At 38.5% G+C, this 17979-nt stretch overlaps 2 protein-coding genes across 2 annotated transcripts in view; both read right to left on the reverse strand.

Annotated features, from left to right (window-relative positions):
• Window positions 1-2040: 2040 nt before the first annotated feature.
• On the reverse strand, window positions 2041-10807 carry APOLD1 (apolipoprotein L domain containing 1). Its single transcript, XM_042470566.1, has 2 exons — window positions 10674-10807; window positions 2041-7434 (listed from the first exon to the last, which is right to left on the reverse strand). Exons 1-2 carry the CDS (start codon window positions 10674-10676, stop codon window positions 6706-6708), a joined length of 732 nt encoding a protein of 243 aa, XP_042326500.1. The 5' UTR covers window positions 10677-10807; the 3' UTR covers window positions 2041-6705.
• A 2440-nt stretch (window positions 10808-13247) lies between these two features.
• LOC121930412 overlaps window positions 13248-17979 on the reverse strand; it is an 18714-nt gene continuing 13982 nt past the window's right edge. Inside the window, exons 14-15 of the mRNA XM_042466653.1 lie at window positions 15290-15350; window positions 13248-14777 (exon numbers count right to left, since the gene is read on the reverse strand). Of these exons, the coding sequence (XP_042322587.1) occupies window positions 15328-15350 (23 nt within the window). The 3' untranslated portion in view covers window positions 13248-14777; window positions 15290-15327. The remainder of the gene's footprint in view (window positions 14778-15289; window positions 15351-17979) is intronic.

Here is a 17979-nt window from a genome sequence, read left to right on the forward strand (position 1 = left end):
GGACAGGATAATAAAACATAAGCCAATAAAAATAATAAAAGGGTAATAAAATACCATGTATGTAATATAGCTGTAAATTTTCCATATGAAATGATTGTATATTTGTATCAGTTTAGCTTTTATTTCACAATGCCCTACATTTTTCTTGACTGTACTACATTTTACAGTGACTGGTCCTCCTTTGCACTTAGGACATGTGCTCACCCTGCTCTCACATACATGCAGTGGCTTGGATGCCTTCCTCTAAAGGAAACCAGCAGTTCCTGCTGCACCAAACTCAAAAAGGTTGGGAAGGGCTCACATGGTTCATATAAATAGAGGCTGAATTCCAAGACCTAGCTGTGTTAGCCTGGAAAATCATTATGCCAAGGGATCTTGTTCTTGTAGCACCTTTGAGACTAACTGAAGGAAAGAAGCTGGGGGCATGAACTCTCCTAGGAGTTTATCACACGAGAGGGATCCAATGTAAAAACAGGATTTAAAGTGGGGGGAAAACCCTGCAAAAGCGGATTTATTATCAGACAATGTCTGGATTAATCCAACATTAAGTAAAAAAGATGCACAAATGCACAAGTGATTTTCAGACGTCACTGTTGAGGTGCATTAACATGACATTAACCTGGCTAGAAAGTATGCAAAATGCTATCCTTTTTACCTCCAGAAAATCCCAAAAGTAAAAAGAATCACATTTTGTCTACTTTCTAGCAGATTTAATGTTGCATTAACCTCAATGTGTCTGAAAATAAATCGTGCTTTTGCGTGTTTTCTTAGGTTTTGGGGGAGGGTTAAATCCTGTTTTAAATCCCGTTTCCGCACAGGATGCCTTCCATGTGATAAACTACCTAGACTCGAGCCTACCTTCCTCACATGCATGAGGTGGAGTAGAGAGTCCTGAGACAGAAAAATTGCCTGCAAATCTTGTAAAGGCAACTAACTGATTGAAAGGTGGAGTATACACCCCATAATAATTCATACTAATTTCACACAAAGGCCATTCATATTTGTGTAGAGGCTCGTTGCTACAACTACAATTAATGTTTGTCGACAGTGTTTTTCAGAAAGCTTCAACATATTTCAAAGTATTGTGTTCCCATATTGAAGGGAACTCCCAATTTGTAGCCCAGCTGTGTTTGCTTTTTCTCAGTTTATTGGGTGGGAAAGCTAGCTACGTGCATAAGCACTGTGGAAACTATGACGTACCTGAGCTATCACTTATTGTGTAACATCCTGTGCTTGATATAACAATAGGAAATGAGACAGGAAATCTAAATAAACTTTCAGGGTGTATGAATGAAAATGTTAGAAAGTCCAGACATCAGAGGTTTTACATAGTCATAACTATTAGCCTCTTCACTATCCTTCATCTGGATAATCAAGAAGCATCATATAAGCACAGTTTTATAGCAGAGCTTGATAATGTTAATTTTGGACTATAACTCCTATAATTACCAGGGAGCTTGGACAATCCAAAAGTGACTTTTCCAAGATCTTCTTTATAGATATGAGGACCTTAAAACCCATTCCTACATAGCTACCCCCGTTTGCATAAAAAGCTGTGTAGATTTTTTCATTGCATAAGTATAAAGTCAGCACAAAATTCTCAGTGGATCATAGGAAAGGTATGGCAGTGAAATCAAGACTGTTTTTGCAACAGAGTTTGAAATATGACAAATACGGCCAGTGTCAGTTTGATAAGCACTTGTGATGAAATTCTGGTAGTGTGCTCTTTGCTTGCAGCTGATGCAAAGGAATGGAATTGCAGAGTGCAGAGAAATGGTTAAAACAAGCAACTGAAATATTTCTATTTAAGGAGACTATTACTATTTGCGTGTTTGTTTTCACATTCCACCTCTATACCTGCTCAGTTTTTAAAACACATATATTATTACAAAGATGCCATAACACTCTGTGCTATATTCTTCATAGTACACCATCTCTAAGATTTCTGTCCTTATTCCCATTGCTTGGAAAAGGTTCTCCATAATGATTTGGGTAAACAGTATACTGATACAAAACTCATAATCATTCTTTTAATCTGCATTTTTATTGCTTAACAGTTTGTAAAATGTGGAAGCTCATCCTTGGTTTTACAAATGGCCAAGATAGTCAGCTGATATTAAAAAAAATTCCCAAAACAACAGGATGCCAGAGAACATTGTCAGGTATGCTGTGCAGTTTACAGCTCATACAGTCCCCAAACTCCTCAGGGTGTAATACATTTAAATTTATTTTCTTGCATTTTGAAGTTTTTAAATTCCTCCTTTCACATCATTCATAGAAATAACAATAACCATGCAGGCTTTGGATTATGTAACATCATTGTGAATAGCTCCCAACCTAATATTGACTGTCTCAATAAATATTAAACCTAACATGTACCTTTCAGTCCATCTTCTCACTGTGCCGTTAGTACCAGCATGCAGGTCAACTGTAGTCCAAAACACACTGCAGAAATCATCAAGTTTGAGATCCCTTTAACTGCCCTGGCTCAGTGCTAGGAAATCCAGGGAACTGTAGTTCATTGTGGCACTAAAGCTCTCTGACAGAGAAGGCTAACTGTCTCACAAAACTGCAGTTCCCACAATTCCCTAGCATTGAGCCAGGGCAGTTAAAGCAGTCTCAAACTGGATTATTTCTGCAGTGTGTTTTGGACCTTGTTACAGCTCAGATGGAGTAGGTGACCTACACCATTTTTGCTTCCCTGCTACTTTCTTTAGTTCATCATTGCTGTTTTCCTAGCGATACTGTCCTTCAATGTATCCACACATGCACCTCAAAACACTCAGTTCTGGTCATATTAAAAGTCATCATGTGATACAAATACTGCTTATGGAGACACTTTCCATGGTATAATACTACTAGGTATGTGATACTATGTATGTATGTAAGTGTTACATACATTCCAGTTGTCCCAATTTGGCAGGTTAAACTGTTTAACAGCTCTTATTAATAATCTGTTGTCCCACTTTCTCAGCTGCTTTTAAAATGTGCCCGTTTCTCTCTTCTCCCACATTCCCTCTTTGTCCTCAGATTACTTCAGTTGTTGCAAACTGAATTCAAAGTTCATTCAGCAAAGAAAGTGAGAATCTTGCTCTTCTCAGCAGAGTCAAGCAAAAGCAAACTGCAGCAGCCTCTCCTAGCTTGTGTGTCCTTCCTCTTTAATAATGTTTACCATCTGAACTATACTCAGATATTGCTTGGCACCATGTATCCCAGCTTTCATTTTCATCTGTGAAATGATGGAAGGTGTGAAATTACTCCCTTTCATGTGTGCCTAAATGTGTACTTGGCATGGCACACATTAGGAAAGCTAGAATCCTTGCTCTTGTGAATCCACAACAAATCAATCCTAAATTATTGTTAGCTGCTATATTGTTATATGTGAAACTATCATGTCGCCAGATCTGTAAACAAATGTTTCATTTTTGTTGTTGCAATTTAGCTTCCAGATGTACATAACTTTGGACCTCTCCTGTTACCCACTCTCCAACCATCAATGCAACATCCCTCAATGAACCTTGAACCCACTGTACTTTACCCTTTTTGCACCACTTGCTCTCTAGCCATTCTGAACCACTTGCCCTATTCAGAAGGAATCTGTTCCATGCTGTATGTATTTTTTCCTCTCAAACAGCAGCACAGGCTTCGTCTACACTGCAGAATTAATGCAGCTTAACATCTCTTATCTGCCATGGCTCAGTGTTATGGGATTCTGGGATTTGTAGTTTGTTGTAGTACCAGAGCTCCTTGAAAGGGAAGGCTAAATGTTTTACAAAACTACAGTTCCCAGAATTCCATAGCTTTGGGCCATGGCAGTTAAAACGGTGTCAAACTGCATTAGTTCTGCAGTGTGGCAGCAGAGCCAGTCATGTTTGGGAGACACAGAACTGATACCATGAATACTTTTCATGTTAACATATCTATTTGGCCTGTTTAATACACATTTGTATATTAAGTGTTTGGCCTCTAGTAGGCATCGTTAGTGCTGTCTTATAAAGCCATAAATTGCAGCATTTCTTAATTAACTCCATGTGCTTCTCTCTGGCATCCAATAATAGCAATAGCACTCTCTAAATGGTTTAAAATTTATAAGTCAATTGCCCCCAACAAGATACTAATTTTACCAACCTATGAAAGGATGGAAGGCTGAGTAGACCTTGGGGCCTTGGTATCAAACTCACAACCGTGTGGCTGTAGTATTGGCATTTAACCACTGCACCACCAGGGCTCTCTGTGAGATAATCCATGAGCCTGGAAAAGCAACCTTTTTGGATTGCACCATAAAAAAAACCACAGCCTCTGGCCATACTGACTGAGGATTGCGGGAGCTTTAGTCCATTAAATTGCTTTTCCAGGCTCTGGCCTACATTTGTCATGATCTCTCTTGCAGCTGGTTGAAGCCCAATAGTGACCCATGGGAGACCAATGAAAGAAACACAACTGCTCACAAAAACTAAAACATTCATTTTAGAAAGTGCTGACCAATACATAAAGTTCTATAAATGGACAAAAAAAATAAGACTTTGTCACCAGGCACAATGCTGTATCAGAAGTTCTTCCAGCCAGTCAGATAATGGTTTTCTGTTAAGCAATATCAATCCACAAAAGGGACCTTAAAGAAAAATCAAATTTGCTTTGGTCTGTGTTAGTGGATGGCTGAGAAGAGGTAACCTGCTCAGGGCTTTTATGCCTCCTTTGGAACTTGCACCGGGCTTGTTAGTGCAACTAATAAATACTTGGCAGTTTGTGTAAAATTGGTGAATAGTATTCCTTTCTTCCTCTTTTCCTTCCTTTCTTCTTTTCCTTTTGCAGAACGAATAGAGTGGTAGGCCTACCAAAAGAAACTCAGGTCAAGCCACCCTTTTGGGGCAGTCTGTCCCAGGCCTCAGTCTGCAAAAACTTTGTGAACCAACAGTTGAATAGCATTAATAACTCATTCCAGTAAGAGATTTGCAAGTATATTTCCAGGAGTGATTGACCTGACTTTACTCTATCCCCTGGAAGAGTAAAGATGTAGAGCTGTTTCACTCATGGGTGAATTCTTGCTTTTCCATTTGTGTTGCCTTCTTTTGCTGGTATAAAGCGTGAAAAAGTTGGTAAGATAGATGACAGCAAGTAACTTAAAAGATGTGGCCCTTCCCCACATATAATGAACTCTTCACCAAGAGTGATTCCATCTCAGTCTAACAATATTATTATTTCTTTAAATATAAATTTTCTAAACATTTTAAATTATTCTTACACAAATAAATACAAAAATATATGGTGTCCCTGAGCCTGTGGCATAGAAAGGGGAAAGAATAAAGATAAATTACCACAAGGAAGAATTCTTTGAAGAATTCAAATAGCTGTGTTAGTCTGGAAAATCAGTATGCAAAGGGATCTTTTTGTACCTTTGAGACTAATGGAAAGAAAGAAGCTCATATCATGAACTTTCATAGATTTGAGCCTACATGAATCTGAGGAAGGAGCTTCAAGTCTACAAAAGCGTATGCTACCAGCTTCTTTCTTAGTCTCAAAGGTGCTACAAGATTGCTTTGCATACACAGAGAAGAATTTATCAGGAAAAACAGAACAATACAAAAACCTGTGAAGGCAATGACCAACACAAAGCAAAACTGATTAAACTCTTCTGGCTAGTAAAAAATCCCATCTGCTTCTAAGAACATCACTGGGAAAATTCAGCCAGTCTGGCCTTTGACCCCTGATTATCTCCCTCATTGAACTGTGTAAACAATAGGTTCTGGAACCTCCAGCCATTTCCTTCCTAAATTGGCTACAGGTCCATCATGACCACATTTGTTATCTAGCTCAGCACTGTAAAAATTAAAACCACTGTAAAAATTAAAATCAGAGCTTTGAGGAGTGTTCCCATTTATCTCTCCCAATTGTTGTTGTGTGCCTCCAGTTCATTTTTTTGACTTGTGGCAACCCTCAGGCAAACCTGTCATAGGGTTTTCTTGACATGTTTTTTCAAAGGGGGCTTGTCATTGCCATCCTCTGAGACTTGCCCAAAGTTACCCATTGGGTTTCCATGGCCAAGTGGAGATTTGACTCCTGAGCTCCAGAGTCGTAGTGCAAGGCTCAAACCACTACATCACCCAATTGTGTTGTTGTTGTTGTTGTTGTTGTTGTTGTTGTGTGACTTCAAGTCATTTCTGACTTACCTGACCTAAGGCAACCCTATCACAGAGTTTTCAGGGGCTAAAAGGGTGTGTTTTGCACAAGGACACCCAACAGGTTTCCATGGCTGAGTGGTGACTCAGACCTCACTCTCCAGAGTCCTACATTCAAACCACTACTATATCATACTGGTTCTCATCCAATTGCCCTGAACATTATTTCATGGTATGTGTGTTACAGAGTCATCTCTTGCATCCAGTAAATTTGGAAGTCATCCGCATCATCTCAACAAATATGCTGTTAAACAGCCTTATGCTGACAACATACTATAGAATGTGATGATAAGACAGAGCGAGCTGGTGCAGCAATAATAGCTCCCATTTGCTGTGCACATAGACAGGAAAGATTGAGCCCCAATAATGTATGTGGGCTACAAGTATTGGTGAATCCTTGGAGAAATTCCTGGTTAGACACACAGTCCAATAGTAACAATACACAACAACATAGCATAATTAGCTCTTTTAGTCCTAGACATTATTTTTCAAGGAAACCTTGAGTCTTTCGTCAGGAGACCCTTTGCTGCTACTCAGAATGACTTTGACCACAAAAACCCCAAGAAGCTTGTCTTCTGGCCATCAAGGGACATTCTTTTCTGCTCCCTAAAAGTTCACAGATCTCATCCATAGGTCTTGCACAGGCTTCTAGGTTTTCTGTCAACTTCTGGACTTTTGCCTTCAGCACAGCATGGCTCACTTTGGTTACTTCTTTTGTGTGCTCTGGGATCAGGAAGCCATGGGAGCCACAGAAGACCATGAAGCAAATGGAATTATACAATGCAATAGAAGCATTTTTCTCAGATTGTAGTAATATGGGGTCTGATGGGCCCTGACTGCGGTGTAAGAAGTCCAGGCAATTCATTATTTCCCTCAGCTGACTGTGACAGGTCACCGCAATCTCCTTCACCCTTCTCACCTCTCTGGAATTAGAGAGCACCAAGGAGAGGTCAGAAGACACTGTGACAGCCCCTCCTGCAGCTGCAACCCCTAAACCCACACCAGAAGCCAAAAGAGAGGCCCCTAAGGTAGCAGGGCTTAAGGACAGTCCCACGATGGCTGTAATGGCTCCTGCTGCACTTAAGGAGCACCCGGTGAGATTGGCAATCCAAGAACGTCTGTGCAATTTGCTAATTTTCCGGGAGATCTCATGGAGGTTCTTAATGTGGACCCGTAACCTGGTTCTCTGGTCCAGCAGTATGACATGGAAGTGATGTGTAGGATCCAAACTGTGGGGAGAAATAATGTTCTCCATAACCTTGAAGGAAGTAGAAGAAAAGAAGGCCATTTAGAGAACAAATAGCATACTCTGGCAAACAAGACATCAACAGCACTTCTTCAGACAACATTCACATAACTAGATAAGATAAGCACCAGTCATTCTTTTATTCAGCACCATACGCCTTTCCTCTTCTTAATTTAAGGTTTAAAAAAAATCAACTCTCATCCACAAGTTCCTAATGACACCCTCTTTTTTCCCTTTTACACTCAAGACTTCTTGCTTTTGTTGCAAGAATAACATGATATGGTCATGGTCCTTTCCACTTTATTTTAAATTGTGTTGTTGATAGAATTTTAATGTGAAGTTTTACTGTTACAAGATGGGAAGAGCTGGGGGTTGATATAAACTTTTATTGTCTCATAAATTTCTGTTGTAATCCCACTTCGATCCGCAAGGAGAGGTGGGAAATATAAATTATTATTATTATTATTATCATCATCATCATCATCATCATCATCATCATCATCATCATTGGTTAGGCAGGCATGTCTAGTGAAGACACATGGGGGGGCCTTCTTGGTAGGTGCTCCCAAGGTCTGGGACTCTCTCACATGGGAGGCTAATTTGGCCCCCCCCTCTGCTCTCCTTACACCAGCATGCAAAGACTATTAAATTTAGACTGGATTCTTTTTTCATTAATTAGTATGCAATTTACTCTCTAAATGGTAGAAAGTTCTTTTCATGGGCATATGTGTGCATGCCGTACTTTTATTTTATGTTTTAAATGCTTTTAAACTATCTTAAGTTTCAACTGTACATTGTTCTAACTATGCTATGAGCTGCCTTAGGCCCCATATTCAGATAAAGAAACAGTGTCAATAAAAAGAAATGAATGATCCCATAGATTTCCTTCCAATGGAAAACTATACTGGTAACTCCTGTGGTTTCCATCCACAGTGAAACTATTAGTATTAGTATTAGTATCCAGCTCTTTTCCCAGAACTGGGACTCAAACATCAAAATTTTCATGCTCAGAATATCTCAAGATTTACCTCATTGGTCATGTTAGCAATGCTTATTAATATCCCCCACCATCCCCATTCCTCTGAGATATCCTCCTGAAAAAAGTCTGAGTCCACAAAGTGAAAGAAAGAACTCAGTTCAGGTTCAATGTTATTGTTTTCATGAGCCATGTGAATACTTTGCCATGTAAACCTCTATTATTGTCACTAGGAAAGGGGAAACCTTTCTGACTTAAGATCTTAAGTGATCAAGCATGATGACAGAGTGGCCCTCTATGAGGAAAGCTGACTTGACATCTTGAGAGGATAGATCTGAAGGTGCCATTTAGGGCCATCAAGTAGAAAACTGGGAGATCTAGAGCACAGTGGCACAAAACATTGAATTCATATCTGTGAAGTTTGCAATGGAGAATTTTCTAGTAGATTGTGTCTCATGTTTGTTAGAAAGAGGGAGGGATTTGAATTTTATGAATTAGCCAAAATGTCTTAGGCTAGACTGGGATAACAAAGTTCTTTGACAGTTATAATCTCTTCCCTCTCCCCCAAGCTTCCTAAAACACAGATCATCATAACTCCTGATCCCTTGATCTCTGTTAACTAAGGCTGCAGTCCTAATGAATCCATCAGAATTAGATTGCATTGTGCTGCCATTCACAGGAGTGCATGCCAAAGGCTGAACTTTTGAAGACTAAACTGCCCTATATCTTTCCGAAAGCTTTACCCAGATTGAACATCCAAGCATATTATGAACTATTTAAGTACTTTTAGGCTTCTGAACTGTTTTCCTTTGCTGGTAGATTGTTTTGTTGAGTAGTGCAAATCAGTTTAGTTACCTGATTTGGATTTACCTTTGCCATTTTATTGTGATTTTATAACTCGCTTGTAAACTGTCCTGAGAACTTGGGATATTAACCAGTCAAAAATAAATAAAACAAAATTCATGATTATTGGTGTATAGGTGTATGTATGTGGGTACACGAACCTCGGTGTATAGGTGTATGTGTATGTGTGCACTCCCCTCACACAAATTGTTCTACAGGTACTTCTTATTTTCTATATGAAAACAACATTGTGAAAGTGTGCAGTTTGGGTCCTGCTGATTTTTTTCATTGTTTGTTAAATGTTTAATGAATTTTATGCTATGATTTAAATGATTCATTTTAAACTGACAGGTTTATTGCCCATAAACAGCTGCCTTGGGCACACGTTGTGGAGAGGCAGGATGACTATGCCTGCAGAGCATCTGAATGCTGTTTTGTTATTCTAGATACATGTTTTGTTTCTTCTGAAAAACATTTCCCTGACTGCAATTTTACTTGATGCCCTTCAGTAGTTGACATCAAACAGCCAGGAGCTTTCTTCCTCCTTTCTTCCTTGCCATGGCAAGTGCATTTTGCTACTACAGTCTCATCACATAGTCTGAATAAATGCTATTTTGCACTACAGGTCCCAGAGTCCCCTGGTGCAGAATCACCAGGCCATACATATGAAAGGATTCTAGGAGTTGAGGGTAACTTAGGGGTTACCAGAAAGCCCATATTATCAAGTATCCCAGTTCAATTGTTGGGTTTAATGTTATCTGATGATCCTTTAATTCAATTGAATTGATTTCCCTAAACAAATATTTTTTTCTGTAATTTACTCTTTCAACCTGTGGCCCATGGAATCATATTCACTGCCTTTAGCTAGTTTGTATTGTAAATTTATCTAGATAGATAGCTAAATAAGATTTGAAATTCAAACTAACTAGCTAGTAGTAATCAGTCATTGATTGTCAAGAATCACTATACACACATTGACAAGCTATAAATCTGTGTGTGTGTGTCACTCTGTCACTGATTGTCACTTGTTGAAGGCTTTTTTCTTCTTTTGATTCCACTGTCATCACTATTCACTTTCTTTTGCTTGTTCCAAAGGAGGTAACAAAAAATCTGCCTTAAATATTCCTCAAACCAACAAGTGTCTTTGCATCATCCACCTTCTATACTGGTCTGAGATCTCCTTGAAATTACATCACATCAGTTATCATTATTAATATATGTTTAAAATAATGCAGTATAGTAATCATTGGCTTTGCCTTGTACTTAAATCACTGTAAACTAGAATAAATTATTATCTACATTAGTGAAAACAGGGTCCATAATATTAGTTAAATTCAATTATTTTTTATAAAGAAACCAGGACATAGCTGTTTCAAATAAAAATCCCCCAAGTTTTCAAAGACCAAACAAAAGTAATAATTATTCTACCTACCATAGTTTTCACTTCAGACCAGTGTTCCCAAGAATGAATCTCAGGCTGTTTCTGGACAAACCAAATTTATACTGACGAAGGTCGTATTGCCCCAGTGGGATTACTTTGCATCAAAGCAGGAATTTGTCATTTCCTTACACACATAATCCCGGCGAGTTCAAAAGGAAGTGACACACTGGAAACTGGCCATGGTGATAGCACAGTTTGTATCATGCTCAGGAAACAATCTTTGCAAGTGAACATTGTGTGCATGTACCTATAACACACACACACACACACACACACACACAAAGAGTTCCTGACTCTGAGCAAATGCAGTCATCTCCCAAAGGGAATACTCTACCCTTCCTCTTCTTGAAATAACTGGTGACATTATAGGTTATTTCTGAAAGGGTTACTGCCTGTCAAAGATATGACTGAATCCTCACAGTCTTACACAAATGTAGACAAAATAAAATATGACCTCAACCAGTCATTAAAGTTACTTTGAATCTGGATTATTTTGAAAATGAAATAGACTCTGCTTCCTGGCTGCTTGAGACATTCAGAAGTTGAAGAGACTTCCAGCTTTTTCTTTTAAAAAAAACACAACCCTTTCATATACAACCAAATATGAAGTTAAGTATCTTCAGTTGTCCCACCATTTTTGCAAGACATCCGTCCCCCGTCCCCCTGCAAAAATGGAAATTCGCACATATTCAAGCCCAGTGGCTTGAATGGCCGTGCCTGCCACAGGCGTGCACACCATTTTAGCCCTCCCTGCTTGCCAGTCCTTGAAGACTCAAAGTCTGCAAAATGAAGGGAGGACTGTACTACTTTTTCAATCATTTATCATGTAGATAAATGCATGTGCACATAATGGATTGTACCCCAATTTGGTCATGCTCAGAGTGCAGTGCATTACTTATGATCAATATGTTTTTATCCAAGAGAGCACATTTTCCTAGCCTTTGTATTTCATTTTTTTTTGCTAGTTGGGAAGTAAAATTCTGTGCGTGGCGAGTACAGCTGCTGTGTAGAATGTAGCTGTATGAATAGCAGAATGACCTTGTTGCACATGCCTGTGACATCACTATCAAGAAGCACATGGCCTATTTTGTGCCCTTGATTTACATTATTTTCTTTATTTATCTTGGGGTCAGCAAAGCAACACAATATATGATATGTGAAAATGCTACTCTATATCTCTTCGCTTCCTCTTCCTTACAAGTTAAAACATATTTTGAGGATCTATACACATTTTCCCTACCTTGATTTTGCCATTTTATATAAGGGAAACCATTTTATTATGCCACTGTATATAATGCGACTTGAGCATCCACAGATTTTTGTATCCTCGTGGCTCCTGGAACCAAACACCAATGGATACCAAGGGCCCACTATATTTAAAACAATTCGTAGGAGCAGAATTCTTTAATCCTAAATTTCTGTCTTTTGTACCAAGCTCTGTTTTTTTGGATCATGAGGTTCAATAAAAAAGAAAGTAGATCTTGCAAGCCTGAGGTTTGCACAACTCATGAAAGAGACCTCAGTAAATGGAACTGTTCATACATAAATTATTTGAACACTGGTCAATTCCAGTTCTATTTTTTCTTCTTGCAACCAACATGATCCAGTATAAAACAAAGAAATAAAAATAACTGCTTGACGCACAATTGGCTTTACTCTTCAGTTTATTTTATGAAACATCAGTATCTTTGTTTCTTTCGTGTTCTATTTATTATTTCGTTGTTCATATAAAAATCAGGAGGTGAAATCAGAAAGATTTCTGTATAACACATTCAAAATGTAATTTTGATGGGACTGCCACATTTCCTATACTCTATCAACCTCTAACAATGAAAAATAGACATTACATAGATTGCCTCTAATAAATGAAAAATGTAAGGAGAAAGGGTACATTCATGTGGGCTGATAAATGTTTGGCTTCTCTGTTTCTGTATTTCATGCCTTCTAATGCAATCATTCCTGTCCCTACATCCAATCATACCCTAAATACAGCAGGCTTTCATCTGTTCTTTTTTCTTTCTGCTTGGGGTGTGGTTCACTGTGAGGCAAGGTGCAACTTCCCTCCATCTCTCCCTATCATTCATTCAGTGAACTCAACACCTCTGCCCATGTTCCTCACCCTGTATTCCCATTTCCATTCTGGCACATTTTAAAATATATACAGTGGACCCTTGTTATACGCTGGGGTTTGGTTCCAAGATCCCCCGTGTATAACAAAATCCATGTATGCTCAAGTCCCATTAAATATAATGACATAGCAAAATGGTATCCCTTATAAAAAATGGAACATCAAGGTAAATTTATACTTTTTTGGAACATTTTCAAATCCGTGTATGCTTAAATCCATGTATAAAAAATCCGTGTATAAGAAGGGCCGACTGTATATATGTTTATACTCACAGTGCAAACGTGCTATAGGAGGAAAGAGTTGTGCCACTTTGGCACTATACTGTAGAAAATTGAAAAGAAAAGATCATACTGCAAATGCAGTGCAGTACAGAGGAGGCATTTGACCTGGAAACTAGAACTATAATGAGGAAATAAGGTCTGAAGAAAACCTCCAGGTTTAGGTGAATGAAGAAGGTTTTATTTAGAAATATGCAGAGTGTAATCAAATACATGACAATACTTCAGACAGACACAGCATTCAGAGTTAACCAAAATGGAGGTATGAAAGTGGGGTGGCAAAATGAGTGGTCCAAAAAGCAGGTCATGGAAAGCAGGAGTGACTCAGACTGAGTCTGATGGTGACACACATCGTACACAGAATGCAAACTGAGGCCAACTGTGTGCACAGAGGCTAGGTTTTGGGGACCAATATTTATATCTGGTACCTTACCCTCAGGAGGTGTGCTATCTTACAAGGTAACAAAGACTTGATGGCTTTCTCAGGAATCAGCATTGTGATTCCAGACTGGTTGGTGGATCTAACTTTAAGGTTACAAAAACAGCAATTGGATTAGGACAACCACAAGGTGAATGGGCAGGAAACTTGGCTTGGAGATGGCAAGGGGCAGGCAGAAAGAGCTAGCTTCTGCTTTGTTTCAAGGTGCAAGAGGATAGGAGAGCCTGGGGAAGAAGGAGTAATTAATATACCCATTCAGTGTTTTCAGGGTCTTTTCACATGCCTCCGGGTCTCCATGACCTTCCCATGGGAAAATTCACCTGGTTCTCCAAAGGTCATTGTGACCTCTTAAGAACATACCTGGTCCTTAATATGAAATATATGAAAATATGAATATGTGGATTCCCAAATAACATTGGGTATGCCACATGTACTAACATCAGAAACAAAAAGCAACAACCAAGGACACAAAAACATATCAGAGCTCAAGAAGATGTTACTCAATTGGAGGAGACTCATGGAATAGGAAGTGCTCTTGTGCTTCGTCCGCTTCAGACCAGAATAGATGGGCAAAGTCAGTCCAGGTCCTGAAGATACTTCACTCCAAAACTGTTACCTGCCATTTGTTGGCTTAGATCCACAAATCTGGGAACATCTGTTACGATTTGAGTTTCTATGTATATTTAATTACCAAGTTAGAGGTCAGGAAGCTAAACACCTGAATGAAAGTTGGGAGACTGATATTCTTGTGCAACCTTTCTTCACACTACAGTTCACAACATTGACTTAGGTGCAAATACATTTACATTCAAGGAAACATCCATCACTGAAACATCTCAGAGTCCAACATAACATGTACAGTGTCACTAATTTCTCAAAGTTTTTATTCTTATGAAATTTATTCCAGAAAATGTTGGAATTTTGCTCCCAAACTGACATCATTCAGTCATATCAACTCTTCTGAGCTGCATCCACAGGGCTATGAGACCAATATAGTATTCCCAAATCACAACACATAAAGTTCCATAAACACAGAGAACTCAGTTTAAAAGCAGAGAAGTAGACTTTACAAATACTTAGATCCCCACTGAAGGTGCCATTCATGTCTTGTCAAACACTGAAAATAATGATTCATGATTAGTCATAGTCAGTAACTCTGCATTTAAGCTAATAATACATTTTATTTGGAATTGAAAGCAGCATAGCTTTTTTCTTTTTCACTTAGGAAACAAAAGTCTTGCCAAAGAGATCTAGAAAGGAAGAAAAGAGCAGATTATACAACAGAACCTGCATTTTCATTGGATCCTAGCTGGCACCAGTCTCATCTCCCACCCTCACTTGTTACTTACATTATACCCCTCACCCCCATGTGCCTATAAATTGCATTCACAAATTAAAGTTAATGATGTGTCTAATTGGCCTCTCAAGTACCTTGTGAAGCCGCTGTTAGTCCTGTGTTGGTAGATGGGATGGGGGGAGATAAGTATAGAGGGTCATATTTCATGATGAGTTGTGTAATCTATAATCCTCCATTACATGTTAGTAGTTCTTGGGCGCATTAAATAATGGTGCGCAATAACCACAATAACTGTGCAGATTCCAGAAATATTTTCTCTAAAAGTCAGGGCATATTTCCAATTGAACAGAACCCTAGATTTCATACCAGTCTCAGGAAAAATTCAAAGGCAGCCCCAGTTACACCTTAACAAAAGTGAGGTTAAAAAGGCCTGAAATATGCGGATTTAAAGAAAAATGCACTTACTTGAATGTATGTTTTCTCCTTCTAAGCCTTAGAAGAATCTAAGCTAAGACGGCCTGGTTTCCTGTGAAGTTCAAGAGGTACGGATATTATATGCATCCAGTATGCACCTAAGGAGTGTCAGTTCCTGGCAACGGGGAGCTTTCTCAACTGATGAAGGCAAAGACATTGAAGGACTACAATATGTCCTTCTTCAGGTAACTGTTTACTAGTTTCGAACTTCATTGATGCTGTTGAATGCCTTTCATTTCCAAATTATGGTGACCCTAAGGTGAACCTGTCAAAGGTTTTCTTGACAACATTGTCCTCTGAAGCTAAGAAAGTGTGACTTGCCCAAGGTCAATTAATGAGTTTACATGGCCAAACTGGAATTCAGACCAGGTCTCCTAGTGTAATAGTCAAACCACTATGCCACACTGGCTTTCACAGTTCCTACACTAGTGAGATAAAATTCCTTTCTGTAATTCTCTTTCTCTTCCTAACTGTTACCCATGTGCCATGGATTCTATTCTCTAATGATGCAAAAAGATGTGTGCTGGAGCTATAGGGATGGCATATGCTTCCCAAAGAGCTATATAACTACCTCGTTGAAACATACAACTCCCTTGGTTTCCTTTCACTGTTCTTATTTAAGCAAGCTTTTTAATGCTTTAACAGGGAAAGTTATTGTGTGATATTTAATCAGTTTTACAGTGTTTTAATGTGTTGTTTTTAAATTGGTTTTAAAATTGCCACCTTGGGTCCCAGCCTGGGAGAAATGCTTAGTGTTTTGTCATTGGGCCACTTTATAGTACACATTACATTTCTAGGTATATATCTGAAACGTTTATATCTAAAATGATATAAATATGACAAAAACCTATTTAGAGGTGATTCTATCATACAGGAAGCTTTGATTAACTCCAAATGTTGTATCTAGTGTACATTTGCTGGAAAACCCAGGTTTGCTTCTGTGTAGGTTCAAAGATCAAATAGAGCAAATGATATCTGACCTCCTACTATAAGCCAAAATAACTGAAATTAGGCTATTGTACTTTGAGTATATCATGAGATGGAGTACCAGTTTGGAAAAGACAATAATACTTGGTAGTAGAAGGCGATGGAAAAAAATGAAGATAGTTTGATTTGATAATGGAAACGAGAGCCCTCAGTCTGCTAGATCTGAGCAGGGCTGTTGATAACTGGGGCTCTCATTCTGTACTGACGTTGGCTTCAGTGTAAAGCGCCAAGTTAATACATAGACTTATTTTAAGCCTTTGACTAATTTCTTTTTACATAGGAACATGATTGTAAACTTTTAAGGTGTTCTGCTGTTTTAATATGTTGAATTGTTTCATATAATTTTAATCTACATCATTTTTAAACACTGAGGATCTTAAAGCTATTTCCTTTATTTTATTTGTATGCAACCCTCAGATCCCATGATATAGGGCATGATATAAATAATTTAATAGTAGTAATAGGATGAGGAGGAGCAGCAGCAGCAGCAGTAACATTTGTCTTGACATCAGTCATGAGCTTTTGTCTTTTTCCTGAGCAATCACATGACAAAACTTCAGAACAATACCTGTTACTGCCATTTTTATTGAGCATGCATTTTTAGTCTCTGTGTATACAGATTGTCTCTGATTGAATGTCACTTTAAAGTTTTGCTGATGGGTGTTATATATATTAACAGGTAGTCAGTGTTAATGATGAGTAACACATTTTCTGTTCAATTTGGGCAGGGGGTAGAGAGAAATTGAGACTCATAACCCATAGTCATGTCCTGTTCTGCATCCTCTTTGCTATTGATACCTGCTGCAAATAGGAGGAGCAAGGAGAAACAGTAGCTTCCACCTGATTTGTTTTCTCCTTCAAGAAAGGACTAGCCCATTTGGACATAAATGATAAACCCAAATTCCAGAGAATCCTAGCTTCTTGAGCACAAGCAAGGCATGTTTGTGCTTCCTAATATCACTTGGACTTGAAAACATTCAGTACATGGTTTGTTTAATTATCATGTGCAAACTTAGCAGGAACCAGCTGTTAACTTTGCAGTAACCTGTATTCTTACTTCTCACCTCACCCCTTCCAAACCAGTAAAATAATTAATTCACAGTTTATTCCAGGGTTATTTCTCAGGATTGTTAGAGGGCATATTGTTGCTGGGTTTGCATGTTAGAATTAAAAAAAAACAACCCAAGTACAAAGGTTGATTTGCTCAACCACACCCATTACAAACAGGAGCAATTGGCCAATATGCTCCCACTAGACTGCTGATATAAAACAAACTAGTATTTCTTTGGAACCCTGGCTTACTATGACATCCAGCCAATCACTACCCCTTTAAAAAGCCACACTGTTTGCTGTCACTCAGCAATGCCACACTCTTTAAAAACACTTATACTATATTATAATAGTCTGTATAATACTATATTACTTTCATCCACATGGGCTTCCTATCTTGAGCATTAGAGCAAGCAACCCTTTGCCTCCATAACAAGGTTAAACTAGTTATGTGACCTCCGAGCTTAAATCAATTGTTTAATAACTGCTCTAATTGCCTCTGCAGTTTAATAATTGTTTAATAATTTAATTGTATCTTATTGTGGATGGGAGGGTTTGGGATATAATAATGTTAAATTGTTATTATATTTTACCAGTGCTTTTATTGTTAGCCACTTCAATCTGTCTTGAGAAGCAGGATAAAA

This window comes from Sceloporus undulatus, chromosome 5 (genome assembly GCF_019175285.1).
Source record: "Sceloporus undulatus isolate JIND9_A2432 ecotype Alabama chromosome 5, SceUnd_v1.1, whole genome shotgun sequence".
Taxonomy (NCBI): domain Eukaryota; kingdom Metazoa; phylum Chordata; class Lepidosauria; order Squamata; family Phrynosomatidae; genus Sceloporus; species Sceloporus undulatus.